This window comes from Rana temporaria, chromosome 3 (genome assembly GCF_905171775.1).
Source record: "Rana temporaria chromosome 3, aRanTem1.1, whole genome shotgun sequence".
NCBI classification, from domain to species: Eukaryota; Metazoa; Chordata; class Amphibia; order Anura; family Ranidae; genus Rana; species Rana temporaria.
Genome location: NC_053491.1, coordinates 165,983,611 through 165,996,839, shown reverse-complemented (window position 1 = coordinate 165,996,839; position 13,229 = coordinate 165,983,611). Strand labels below are relative to the sequence as shown.

At 44.0% G+C, this 13,229-nt stretch overlaps 1 protein-coding gene across 1 annotated transcript in view; it reads right to left on the bottom strand.

The window, feature by feature from the left end:
- Positions 1 to 13,229, bottom strand: part of WNT2 (Wnt family member 2) — a 137,220-nt gene that overhangs the window by 85,863 nt on the left and 38,128 nt on the right. The window contains exon 2 of the mRNA XM_040343770.1: positions 10,086 to 10,321. Within this exon, the coding sequence (XP_040199704.1) occupies positions 10,086 to 10,321 (236 nt within the window). The remainder of the gene's footprint in view (positions 1 to 10,085; positions 10,322 to 13,229) is intronic.

The following is a 13,229-nucleotide window of genomic DNA, read 5'->3' as shown; positions in this document are numbered from 1 at the left end:
CTCATGAGAGGAAGGAAGGGATTATGTTTGTGACGGTATCGGTATGATATCCCCGTCAACGTTCCCTTCTTCCCATAACGAAAATCACCCCAATATTCCACGAGGAGGGATATCCCTGGAATCGCCCAGAAAGCCACACATGAGACAAGCTTACTGCTTGAACAACAGAGACTTTAATGTTATATCACACAGCTTATATGTCATTTCCAAAACTGTTACAATGACAAATCTCCGCCCCCCTCACACTGGGGCTTCCACACAGATGACTAGGCAGACACGATGGAGCCGATGCTGAAAACACATTTTCTTTAGACAAGGACATCAGTGACGCTGAGCACTAGCTGTACTGAATACATCAACCAGACCGCTCGACCCCGCATATAGAGAGATAATTACCACAATGAAGCAATCAGAATAATTAACACAAGCCACTTAAACACAGATCTCCTTCACACAACACAATAGATCAATTAACCTTTAGAAATAGTGAGGGGACATTAGCACGTCAATAACCTGTCAGTGGAATGAATCACACATGAAATTCCTTTCTACCTCTACCCATATGGCTAGCAGGGAGCAGTAAACTGAGACATATAGGCAAATGTATCACAATGGCCCCCCTTTTGCTCCCTGCTCCGGCAAACCCGGTTGGACCTTCCCTGGTCCAGTAGGGTTGACGGGTTCAGAGCTTTTAGTCCGAGGTTAACTCCGTTTGGCATGACTGACCTCCCTTGGCAACTGCTTCAGACTCAGGTATGTCACCGGGTCGTCAGATCACACGCCGGTCAGTCCCCAAGTCTTTGTGCGATCTGCAAAGTCACCAGAAGTCAGTGTGAAGACAGCGAATGGGTCTGTGCGCCGCCGTCTAGGTGTCCCGCTATGGGAGGGGGCAGGTTATGGCTCTGAAGTGACAATCACAGGAGATTCATAAAAAGAAAAAGTTATATTTGTTGAAAAGCTGTAGCACTGGTGCTCAGAGTCCGGGGGGGGGGGGGGGAGGGGAATCAGAGCCCCATAAGGTCAGCCACCCCCTGCTCCCTCCGCAGCCGCCGGTTCTCCTCTTGGAGCTTCTCCAGCTCCATCTCCAGTTCATGGAGCCTGGGGGGGTCAGCCTGCTGTGACCTCAGGTGGTTGTTCTCCTCCTCCATGCGGCTTATGCATTCCTCCAGCTCTATGTACTCACGGATCAGCTCCTGCTTGCTCATGTCCTGCAGGCTCTCCATGTGGTCCTTCATCATCAGGAACTGGGTGGTGGTGTAAGGGGCCACCGGTGGGCCCTTGGCGAACATCTCGGCACGCATCTGGGACGCCCGCTGCGACTCCCTCTCCTCCAGTCGCTTCTTCTCCTCCCAGGTCAGCTTGTTATACGGCTTCCAGGACCTCTTCTTCTTGAAGGGTGGCCGGCGGTGCCTCTTTCTGCCCAGCTCCCTCCAGGGCCCCTCCGGCTCAGGGCTGGAGCCCATGACCAGCTGACAATGGTGTTCCCTGTTGTCCGTAATAACAGATTGTACCATGAGGGCTTCGTAAGGGGTGCCCAATGGTTCTTCCTGACCCAGCTCCTGGGGATCCCAAGCCGAGTCTACACAATGGGCTGCTGCTGGTGGGCGGTACCCAGGTTGAGACCAACTTGACCTGGTGTTGTCATTCATGGGGCAATTCTGCTTGAAGTGACCCAGCTGTTTGCACCGGAAGCAGCGTTGTTCGTTGCCCTCCTGGCGGGGATAGCGAGGGCTAGATGTCACCGGTCTGTTAGGAGGTTGGTATCTAGCGGTTGGTGGGTGTGAGGGCACCGTTTGTGGTGGAGGTTGTTCCTGTGGTGTGACCTGGTTCGTCTTGCAAGTATCTGCATATTCATCCGCCAACTTAGCGGCCTCTGGTAGAGTCATGGGCCTGCGATCTCTCACCCAGTCTTTGACGTCCGTCTGGATGTGATTGTAAAATTGCTCCAGGAGCATTAGTTGCAAAATCTCCTCTGCGGTGGTGGCCTGGCTGCTGTTAGCCCAGTTAGAGGCCGACCGGGACAACTGGCATGCCCATTCCGCATAAGAGTCTTTCGTGGTTTTGCGTGAGTCCCTGAACTTCTGTCGGTGGGACTCTGGGGTTACTGCATAACGAGCCAGGAGCGCTTCTTTAACCCGGGCGTAGCTATGGATATCCTGATCTGGCACGGTACGGAAAGCATCAGAAGCTTTGCCTGACAATATTGCAACCCACTCTCCTCTAGCTATTCGGTGCAGGTTACATTGTCGCTCAAAATCCGCCAGGAAGTTATCAATCTCACAGTCCTTTTCATCAAAAGCTTTAAAAGCGCTAAACGGAATCTTCCTTGCGTCTGCTGTGCTGTACTCACTGTTCGGAGAATGTGCGGCTGCTTGTTGGACTGCTGCCAGTTTTAACTGTAGCTCTGCGTCTCTTATTTGTTTATCCTTCTGTAGTTCTGCGTTTACTAACAGGTCCATCACTTTCAGCACCACATCCGCCGCTGGGTTCGGGCCGAACCACGCTAGCTTCTCTCTCATTAGCTTGTTGGCTGGCGATTCCTCCTCCTGAATCACTGGTGTCTCCATCTCTTGTACTGCTGGCGTTGCTGCAATCCCGTCCTCCTGGTCTAGCTCCATTGATTCTGCTATGATGACCCGCTTGGTTTTGTTGCTAGCAATCCTTCCACGAACTTCCAGTAGTTCTTCCAGTGTCTGCTTGGAATCCGGGTGTGAAGGGGAATAGAAGGGAAAATCCCACTGCTACCAACCAATTGTGACGGTATCGGTATGATATCCCCGTCAACGTTCCCTTCTTCCCATAACGAAAATCACCCCAATATTCCACGAGGAGGGATATCCCTGGAATCGCCCAGAAAGCCACACATGAGACAAGCTTACTGCTTGAACAACAGAGACTTTAATGTTATATCACACAGCTTATATGTCATTTCCAAAACTGTTACAATGACAAATCTCCGCCCCCCTCACACTGGGGCTTCCACACAGATGACTAGGCAGACACGATGGAGCCGATGCTGAAAACACATTTTCTTTAGACAATGACATCAGTGACGCTGAGCACTAGCTGTACTGAATACATCAACCAGACCGCTCGACCCCGCATATAGAGAGATAATTACCACAATGAAGCAATCAGAATAATTAACACAAGCCACTTAAACACAGATCTCCTTCACACAACACAATAGATCAATTAACCTTTAGAAATAGTGAGGGGACATTAGCACGTCAATAACCTGTCAGAGGAATGAATCACACATGAAATTCCTTTCTACCTCTACCCATATGGCTAGCAGGGAGCAGTAAACTGAGACATATAGGCAAATGTATCACAATGTTAACTGGCATCCTCAGCATCCCTGTTACAAGGTTTCCCTACTGGTGTCACAGATCATCTACTTACTATATGCAAAGAATCAACAAGTTGCCAAATGGGCAAGCATAGCTTAATGACATTAAGGGGATGCAAATGTAAACTTTTGTAAAGTTTTAGACCTGCAAGTAAAGATACACACAGAAGAAAGCCGAGTTACAGTTAAAAGCAAAATTACCCCAAACAGAAAAGCACTGTGGGAGATTAGGGGAGCAGAGTTTTTCATATACTTCAGGGTCTTTTTGACCAGATATACAATAACTCTCTTCAGTTTACCTGAAAAACCTTCAACAATGGTCACTGAGCAACAGCCAACATATTTTACTGACAACCAAACATAGAATAATGGCAGTTTAGAACATAAAAAAGATGTAGGTCTCTTTTGCTTTCCTTCTGATGCTAATACAGTATTATGTATTTAGACTAAGGCTGCTTTCACATTGTGGCGTGCAGCGCGGTGACGGTATAGCCACGCTATTTGTAGCGCGGCTATACCATCGTGTTTACCGCGATATTCGGGCGCTATCGGTGAGGTTTTAACCCCCGCTAGCGGCCGAAAAAGGGTTAATACCGCCCGCGTTTCGGGCGGTATTACCGCGCTTTCCCATTGATTTCAATGGGAAGGCACGGTATAGGAGCGGTGAACACACCGCTCCTATACCGCGGTAAAGATGCGGCTAGCAGGACTTTTGGAGCGTTCCTGCTAGCGCATCGCTTCAATGTGAAAGCCTTCGGGCTTTCACATTGAAGACTACAGGGAATGATTTTTCATGTGGTATAGCAGCGCTATTTTTAGCGCTGTACCGCATGAAAAACGCCCCAATGTGAAAGGGGCCTAAAGCTGGCTATAAATGATTAGATTTCTTTTTGTTCAGAAATTTGTCCAGATTCCTCCATCCAGCTTACAGTGCAGATGAACAAATTCCTCCTGCTAGGCTATTGTATTCTGTAGTGTTGGAACCTTGAGTAAATTTGTGCTTGAAATGTATTTTATTGCAAGTATACTAATGGTGACCCAACAAGGCAAAACAGTAATGTGTGCTGCTTGGTGGACCCGGGGGATTACCTTTTGGTATTTCATAGTTAAGGTTGGCTGACAAAAAAAAGTGGTCAGACCAGATCACCTGTTTTGAAAGAGTATTACATATCAGATTATTAGAACAGAATATGGCATCAAGCTGATGTCCCTTATCATGGGTCGGCCCCGAGACGGTTTGCAAAAGACCCAGGGATTCCATGTCTGTCAATACTTCTTGTCCCAATTTATCGTGTTCTACATTTAGCCAGATATTAATGTCCCCCCATTAAAATGAAAAAGTCACATAAAGTTAGGCAGCATAGGGCAAAAGCTGGGAGCTCATTCGCAAAGGAGCTATCATAGCCGAGTGGACGGTAGACCACTGCAAGCAAGATGGAGAAGTTATTGTCTAGGTTACATCGGGTGTGGAGCTGCTCAAATGACTTAAAAGGTGCTGAAGAAACTTTTATACATGTTAGGTCCTCATTATAAGTCAGAGCCACCCCCCCCCCCTTTCTTGACGTGTACTTTTTTCTGCTCCCCAAGCCCACCCTATGTTGAAGCCTAGTAGAGCCTCTGGCTCTAAGCATGTGCTTCAGAACAAAATAAATAAACCCTGATAGGAATCCCTGTATGTAGATCAGGGGGCCGGTTGCATGAATAGGCGGGTCGGCACCTATTCGCCCAGCATTATAGGCCGCAACTGGAAAAGACTATCTGTTGATTTTACTGTATAAAACTGAATTTTGTATTTTATTTTACTGTCACTCACTGGTACCAAGGTGGTCTCTACTCTTTGAGCGCACACTGCCTAAATTGTGTAAATTGACGGCGCTATATAAATACCTGTAATAAATAAATAAATTGAACAGATTTAGACTGCATCTATAGAGCTTACTTCCTGTTTGACTGCCTCTGTCTTTGGACATGCAAACAACTCTGTAGGCTGCTGGTGTTAGGGAGAAGAACCTCTCTCAGGGTTTATTACTGTCTGAGACCTCACTGGGGAGAGTCCCCCACATTTCCTGATAGGGTGCGTGACAATGTTGTCAACTGGACAAGTGTGGTAAAATCCCCAACAGGAACACAGACAGCAATAACAAGCTAACTGGGGTATTAGCCTTCCCCATCATTTTAAAAAATGATGTTTTTATTGCTGTCTCCTGGCATGTTGTCATTGGGACAGGAAATTAGGGTAAAAATCTCACCAAAAGACCCACAGACAGCAGTAAAAACCGACAGAACTTTTAGCTAAAACTTTTTCAGTTTTGGTTAGAGATACTTTAGGTATTTTTATTTAAAGTGGTTGTAAAGCTTTGTTTTTTTTTAAATAACAAACTTGTCATACTTGCCTCCACTGTGCAGCTCGTTTTGCACAGAGTGGCTTTTATCCGCAACTTCTGGGGTCCCCCCGCGGCTCCTCCTCTCATCAGGTAACCCCCTAGGAGAAGCGCTCTCCCGGAGGGTTACCTTGCGGGCGCACTCCCGAGTCATTCATTCAGCGTCCATAGCTGCCGAATGTATAACACGGCCCCGGCGCCCACGTCATTGGATTAGATTGACAGCAGCGGTAGCCAATGGCTGCGCTGCTATCAATCTAACCAATCAACGCCGGAAAGGGCAAAAGCGGGTGTCGGCCAGGTCAAGTTCTAGGGCTCAGGTAAGTAAAATGGGGGGGCTGGTGACAAAAGTTTTTTCACCCTAATGCATAGGATGCATTAAGGTGAAAAAACATGAGGGTTTACAACACCTTTAATATATATACTTTTAAAATATATTTTATACGCTGTATACATTATTATTTTGATATAATCAAACATAGTTAAATAGTGTTTGACCTCTATTAAAGACATGTTAACAGATGCTGCTAAAACATCAGATTCTGTAATACTTTTCAGATTTAAGTACTTGTACTTCTCAAGTTTGCGATGGCCAAGGAAAATGTAAAGTCACTCCAGAAAATACTTGGGTGGGGTGAAGACCAGTGAAAGGATTTATTTTTGCATGCACAATCCTGAAAACAGTCTGCACAAGACACTGTCCAAATATTCAATTTGATGCATTATCCAAAACTATAGCACATATCAAACACTGGAAATATGAGTGCTAAGGAAAAAATATACCTGCACAAATGATGTGTTATGTGATTATTGGATTTTAAAAACATAAGTGAACAAATAGCCGACAATCTCTTAAGAAAAGCACATACATGCACGCCTGTGTGTATGACTATGAATCATTACAGTTATAAATGTTAAGGAGAAAACCAACCACCCTCCTAATTTCACTGTATAAGAATAGGATTAAGCAATTATGCAAAGGGCAACAATTTAGCCCTGCTGCAGAATTGTCAATTTAATTCACCAAATGTTCATCTTGATATAGCACATGCTATACAGTACATTTAGAAACACAAAAAAAAAAAAAAAAAAAAAACATCTTTTTATTTTAGCAGTTATTGTCATAATCCACTAAAATTTTTACATTTTGCTAGATGAAACACTGGTTGTAAAGCTTACCTTAACACATTTACTATACATACAAATATATATTTGTATGGTTTAGATTTATAAACACAGAAATTATTTTCTTGACCCTGCCATGTTGCCAAGCACTGTATTGCATAGTAATAAACATTCTATATGCAATAAAATTACTTTATACCTAACCTACAACATGTACTGCTACTGTTGTCAATAGTCCTAGTTCTTAACCACTTCCATACAGGGTACTTATACACCTTCCCGCCCAGACCATTTTTTAGCTTTCAGTGCTGTTGCAATTTGAATGACAATTGTGCGGTCGTGCTACACTGTACCCAAACAAAATTTTTATAATTTTGTACCCACAAATATAGCTTTCTTTTGGTGGGATGTGATCACCTCTGGGATTTTTATTTTCTGCAAAAAATAAATAAAATAATGACCGGAAATTTTGAAAAAAAAACATATTTTTTTGTTTGTTATAAAACATTGTAAATAAGTATGTTTTCTCCTCCACTGATGGGCACTGATGGTAATGTATCCCTATGCACAATTTATTTAGCACTTAGACCCTGGGTGCCAGGTTTTGGCACATGGCTTTTGGGCCAAAAAAGCAATGTCCTTTCACATTCTCTGACCCATAACCAAAAACATTCACATAGTTTTTTTTTTAGCAGAGAGAATTATAGGCAACCATAGTAATGGCTAAAGTATTCAAAAATAATCTTAACCATGACTGGTAAAGTGTATGAAAAGGAAAACACTTTATCTAATTTTGGATACGTGGATACGTGGATACTGTGTGCCTGCTGTGAAGGTTCATCCCATGACCATTGTTGCTAAGAGGGGAAATCCTACATATCACAGTTATCATAAAGCAAAAGGTAAAGGGAAACCTTCCAATGGGAACACATTTTATGGTAGTAAGTGGCTGAGATAGAAACTCCCCACACAAACAGCAATAGAATAACCTGAGAGGGTTTAATCCTTTCCTACTCTATCCCAAAAAAAAAAAAAGTTTTGGCTTTACATACACTTCAAATCTATTAGACGCCATTCACACTAGCAGTATGCACTACTACATGGGAGGCAGCAGTGCCGATCCACTGAAGACAGAGCATCATACGGTTTAGGTTTTTTATTTGTGCAAACTTTATTGAAATGTAATTTCATGATCTTCTATTTGTAAAAACAAAAAGGAGAAAAAAACACCACTACCTAAGTGTTGACTTTATTAAAAATAAAATTAAAAACAATATGCACTCACATTTACAAGATATTAAAAAGCATATAAGTCTCCAACAGGTGGTAACCTTCCAGGTGGTCAATGGTGAGAAAGCCCCTCTGTATGGATGTGATATAACATGCTTGGAATCAGGAAGCAGCCGACTGTCTGTGTATATCACATTGATGAAAATCACTGTGGACAGCAAGAAAGTGTTGTAGGCACACAAGATGGTCCAGATGATGTGATGTGAATGGGTGTGGTTGTGCATTTATCCCACGATTGTCAAATGCCATTGTAACTAGATAATCAATGTTATTCACATAACATGTCAAAGGTCATAAAGTTATGGCTGATCGGTGTATAGACCCATTAAATACATTTGCTTGCTCTGAGGGAGTGTAGCATTTTATTGCTAGGCGATCAAGCGAGATGGTTAAGACTCATGGCCTGAATTTTCCAAGGCAGGGAGATCCTTTAAAGATAACCATGCAAAAGCAGCAGAGTCTGGCTGGGGACATACGGTTCTCATATAGACTATCTTGGAGGAACAAGGATAGGCAACTATACCCGTATAAAGGGGATTTCTGGGGGGTATTTACCAAACTATACTAATCATTTAGGCTGGGTTCACATCACAGTACGGAGCGACTCACAGCAGGTGCCTAGTGTGTGCCCTGTTCACTATTTCAGGTTCGATTTCAGCCCAAAATGTTAACTGCATTCGGACCTGCAACAGACCAGAAGACGCACCATGGGACTCCTGTGCAATTTGCACTGGATCCGCTTAAAAAAATGTGTGAACCGGATCCATAGAGGGCCGGTCACAATCTCCTGATATGAGAATTGGATGCAGGGAAAACCTGCAGTATTGAGGGTCAGCTCATAATTTTTTTTTTTTTACCAAAAACATAGCAGAATACATTACATATTGGCCTAAATTGATGAAGAAATAAAACATTTTCAAATTTTTTATTAGATATGTTTTACAGCAGAAAAGGATTTTTTTTTTCAAAAAACGCAGGGGTGATCAAATACCACCAAAAGAAAGCTTGATTTGTGGGGAAAAAAAGGCATACATTTTATTTGGGAACAGCGCGCCCCTGGTTATTGGTGACATGTGCACACTTTGCAAAATAGATATATATTAGAAATCACGGTTTGGTCATATAGAATTGATATCCAACAGGGAATAACAGAATAATCACATAGGATTGAGGTCTATCAGGAAATGAGGATCTTCATGTTGTCCATAGACATCTAAAAATGTCATAGTCACTAAAAGTTGTTCTAAAGCCTAAACATTTTTTATCTTAAAGCATTCCTTGCATTAAGGTAAAATATGTTTAGGCAGCGGTTTGCCCCCTCACCACCCTTATACTTATCTGAGTCCACACACCATCCAGTGCTGTGCCCATCTGTAGCAGCTCTCTCACTTCTCCCAGCTCTCATAGGCTAGGATTAAAGCAGCCATTGGTTTTTAAACCGGCGTTCTACCCGTATAAAAGTCAGCAGCTACAAAAATTGTAGCTGCTGACTTTTATTAATCGGACACTCACCTGTCCCAGCGATGCAGGCGTACAAAAGCCCCACTTGTCTACCCCTCCTCTCTGCCGCGCCGGCATCGTTACTGTGGGTGCCCGGCTGCGGCTTCACAGCCGGGCACGCACTGTGCATGCACGAGCCTCGCCGCGATTGGCCGGGCAATCATCTGGGACCTGTGACGTGTCCCAGATGGTTGCCGAGAGGGAGGGGGGAGAGATGAACTTCCTTCCGGCGCTGCAGAGCCCTGGGAGGAAGTAGGAGCTGAAACCTAAAAATTTAGTTTTCTGCCCCCCCCAAAAAAAAGAAAGATGATATGCCAAATGTGGCATGTCAGAGGGTCACCTGCTCTTAAAGTGGAAGTTACATTTTTGGGTGGAACTCCGATTTAAGGTGACATGTTAGAAAGGAGAACACAATTAAACAACATCAAAATACTTACTGCGTAAAATTAGTTTTCCAAATAAGCTTTGGTCTCTTTCATGTGTTTTGCAGTTCCATCTGTGATGTCGAAACTGATGCTGACATTCTGTTGTCCACTCACGCACTCCCAAACCAATTACATGCATAATTTCAGGGTAACGTTGACAAAGCTGCCTCTGGCGGGTCACCAAACCTGGAACATTATTGCACATAACACGGGAAGAAGTTGAAGAGGATCCAAGAGCTCCCATGTACCTACAGAAAAAATTCTGAATTACTACTTGCATTTACTCACTAATCAAATTTGTGTACAATGAACGTTTGGAACAAATGTATCATTAAAGTGAAAAAAGCTTGTAAACATACAGTGATTTCATCCATCTGTTTACAGATTACATGAATATTCAAATCATACAGCATATACAGGGTGGGCCATTTATATGGATCCACCCGGGTGGGCCATTTATATGGATACACCTTAATAAAATGGGAATGGTTGGTGATATTAACTTCCTGTTTGTGGCACATTAGTATATGTAAGGGGGGAAACTTTTCAAGATGGGTGGTGACCATGGCGGCCATTTTGAAGTTGGCCATTTTGAATCCAACTTTTGTTTTTGGTGTATCCATATAAATGGCCCACCCTGTACATCTTAAATTGCACAATTGAAGAATTGTATTCATAGACTATGGGTTATATGCAGGCTATCTTTAAGTGGTTTAAGACTGGATAAAATACTTGCTAGATCTGCCCTAGTTCACACTCGTATAACCCCACCTATTCTGTGAGTTTTTTGCTAGGCGATGGACCTATTCTCCTCTTAAAGGAGTTCTCTAAGCTAAAACTTTTAACCCCCGCTGTGCCCGGGCTGTAAAACTATACAAAATAAACTTTCACTTACCTGCCTACGATCCCCCGTTGTTCCGATATCGCCGTCCCGTTCTCTGGTCCCGGTCTGTTCCACTTCCTGCGGGTCGGTGACTCACAGTGCGCTCAGCCTATCAGCGGCCGCGACGGGACATTGCTGCGGCCGCCGATAGGCTAAGCGCACTGTGAGTCACCGACCCGCAGGAAGTGGAACAGACCGGGACCGGAGAACGGGACGGCGATATCGGAACAACGGGGGATCGTAGGCAGGTAAGTGAAAGTTTATTTTGTATAGTTTTACAGCCCGGGCACAGCGGGGGTTAAAAGTTTTAGCTTGGAGAACTCCTTTAAGTGTTTTAATTTTTAATCTATTACATTTTTTCCCCCTGGTGCTTTTATCAAGTTCTAACTGCTGATTGCCTTGGGTTATCAGTTCCTGATTGGTGACCCTCGGTGAGAACCTTGGTTGGGGACAGCCTGCAATGTTTTCCTCAGAACCAGATTCGGTGTTAGGTGCTCACCTTGGCACGAAGTACAAAGTATCTAGTTAGCTACAGGGTGCTATAACTCTCTAAGGCCACAGTTTATTTTTTATGTTTCCAGATCCTGAAGACTCCTTCAGGGGTATGCCCACTGTGACTGGTGAAGCTTCGACTTCTCTAAAAGTACCATATACAGCTCCTCAGGTAAAAAAGCAGCCCTCTGTTTGCTTCTGTGAGGGTCCTGAGCTTACTCGTAGCCTCCTTAAAGGCAATTCCCAATGCCCAGCTTCACCCCAGACCTTTTCATTCAAACATACTCACGCTATGGAAAAAAACAAATGAAATCCTTGGATCACCCAATGTTTCAATCCAGTCAAAGTTCTCTATGACATGGTGGATTTTCCAATCCTGCCTTGGAAATCGGAAAGTTAATCCTTTACATGTCTTAGAAGGTGGTGACAATGGATAAAACACCACAACAACATTTTGGAACCAAGAGCGATCAGATTAACTTTTGCTTTTCTTTTATGGGCATCTGCACCTTTGTACCTAAAAATAAAATAAAATCCTGCCTAACAACCTCCCTACTGCTGTTGTCCCCTGTGCACTTAGCGTCTGCTGGTGTGCAATTCCGTAGACTTGAAACATCCGTACACAGCCCTGGAAGCTGTGTAGAAGCATAATCTGTGCAATGACTCCCAGTCATTGGTTATCAGTCATATGACAGCGCTGATTAATGATGGTTTCTTCTTTTGTCTTAAAATAAGAAGATCCTCTCATTGGTTGTCACATGACTGTGCAAACCATTTTGCAGATTATTCTTCTACATACCTTCCAGGGGTGTGTACGAATGTTTTAAGTGTACGAAGCTGCACACCGGCAACTGAGGGTGGTAGATGATATGAAAAAAAAGCAGACAAGTGCAAAGGGACAGCGGAAGAGGGAAAGCTGTTGGTTAAATGTTTTTAATATTTTTTTTTTTCAAATACAAAGCTGGAGATAATCTTTAAGATGCCATAGATGCAGGGATTGTAACTACAGCCTGCATTTTTAACAAGGTATATTGTTGATCTCTGTGAGGCATGGTCTAGGGCTCACTATCAGAGCAAACAAAATGTTTTTATTGTAATTTTGCAACTCCAGCCATTATATTCAAACCAAAACATAGAGTGGTAACAGTTCAGTTGAGGGCATGGAGATCCAGGACTGGTCTGACCCCTCCCTTTTGTAGGGACTACAAACAGATTGGAGTAGAATCTCTGAAAACCTTTTCAGCGTCAGCACAGGCACTATCACCCTGCACATCAGCAGGTCATGCACTGCCCTAAACAAGGCGTCCAGGCGAGCCGGAAGAAGATGAAGGCTGGAGGAAGAAATCTGTTTGGTGGACAAGAGAGAAACTCCAACTTGTATTCCAAAGAGACCACTTCACGGACCCACTGGCCAAAAGTATGGAGGTCCACCGAGGTGCAAACTCTCAAAGTCGACCCCCCCACCCAAAGTCAGGCAGGGTGAGCCTCCATGGTGCCGCAAATTGGTTTGCAGGCTTGCAAAAAAACCCAGGGATGCTTTTGTCCCATAGCAGGCACCTTGTCGGCCTTGGAACGCTTAAATGCGGGCCCAAGCGGACGAAAAAACGCTTGTGAACATAAAAAAAGAGCCCTGGCCTATGGCGTGGCCCCTTACCTATTCTGGATTGTGGGAGCAGTGTGCTCGGAGCCCAAATTATATTTTTAAAAATGTACTCCAGCGAGGCTCCAAATAGCCTTCAAGCCTGGAAGGGCAATCCACCAGAGTCTCCTTGGACGTCTGG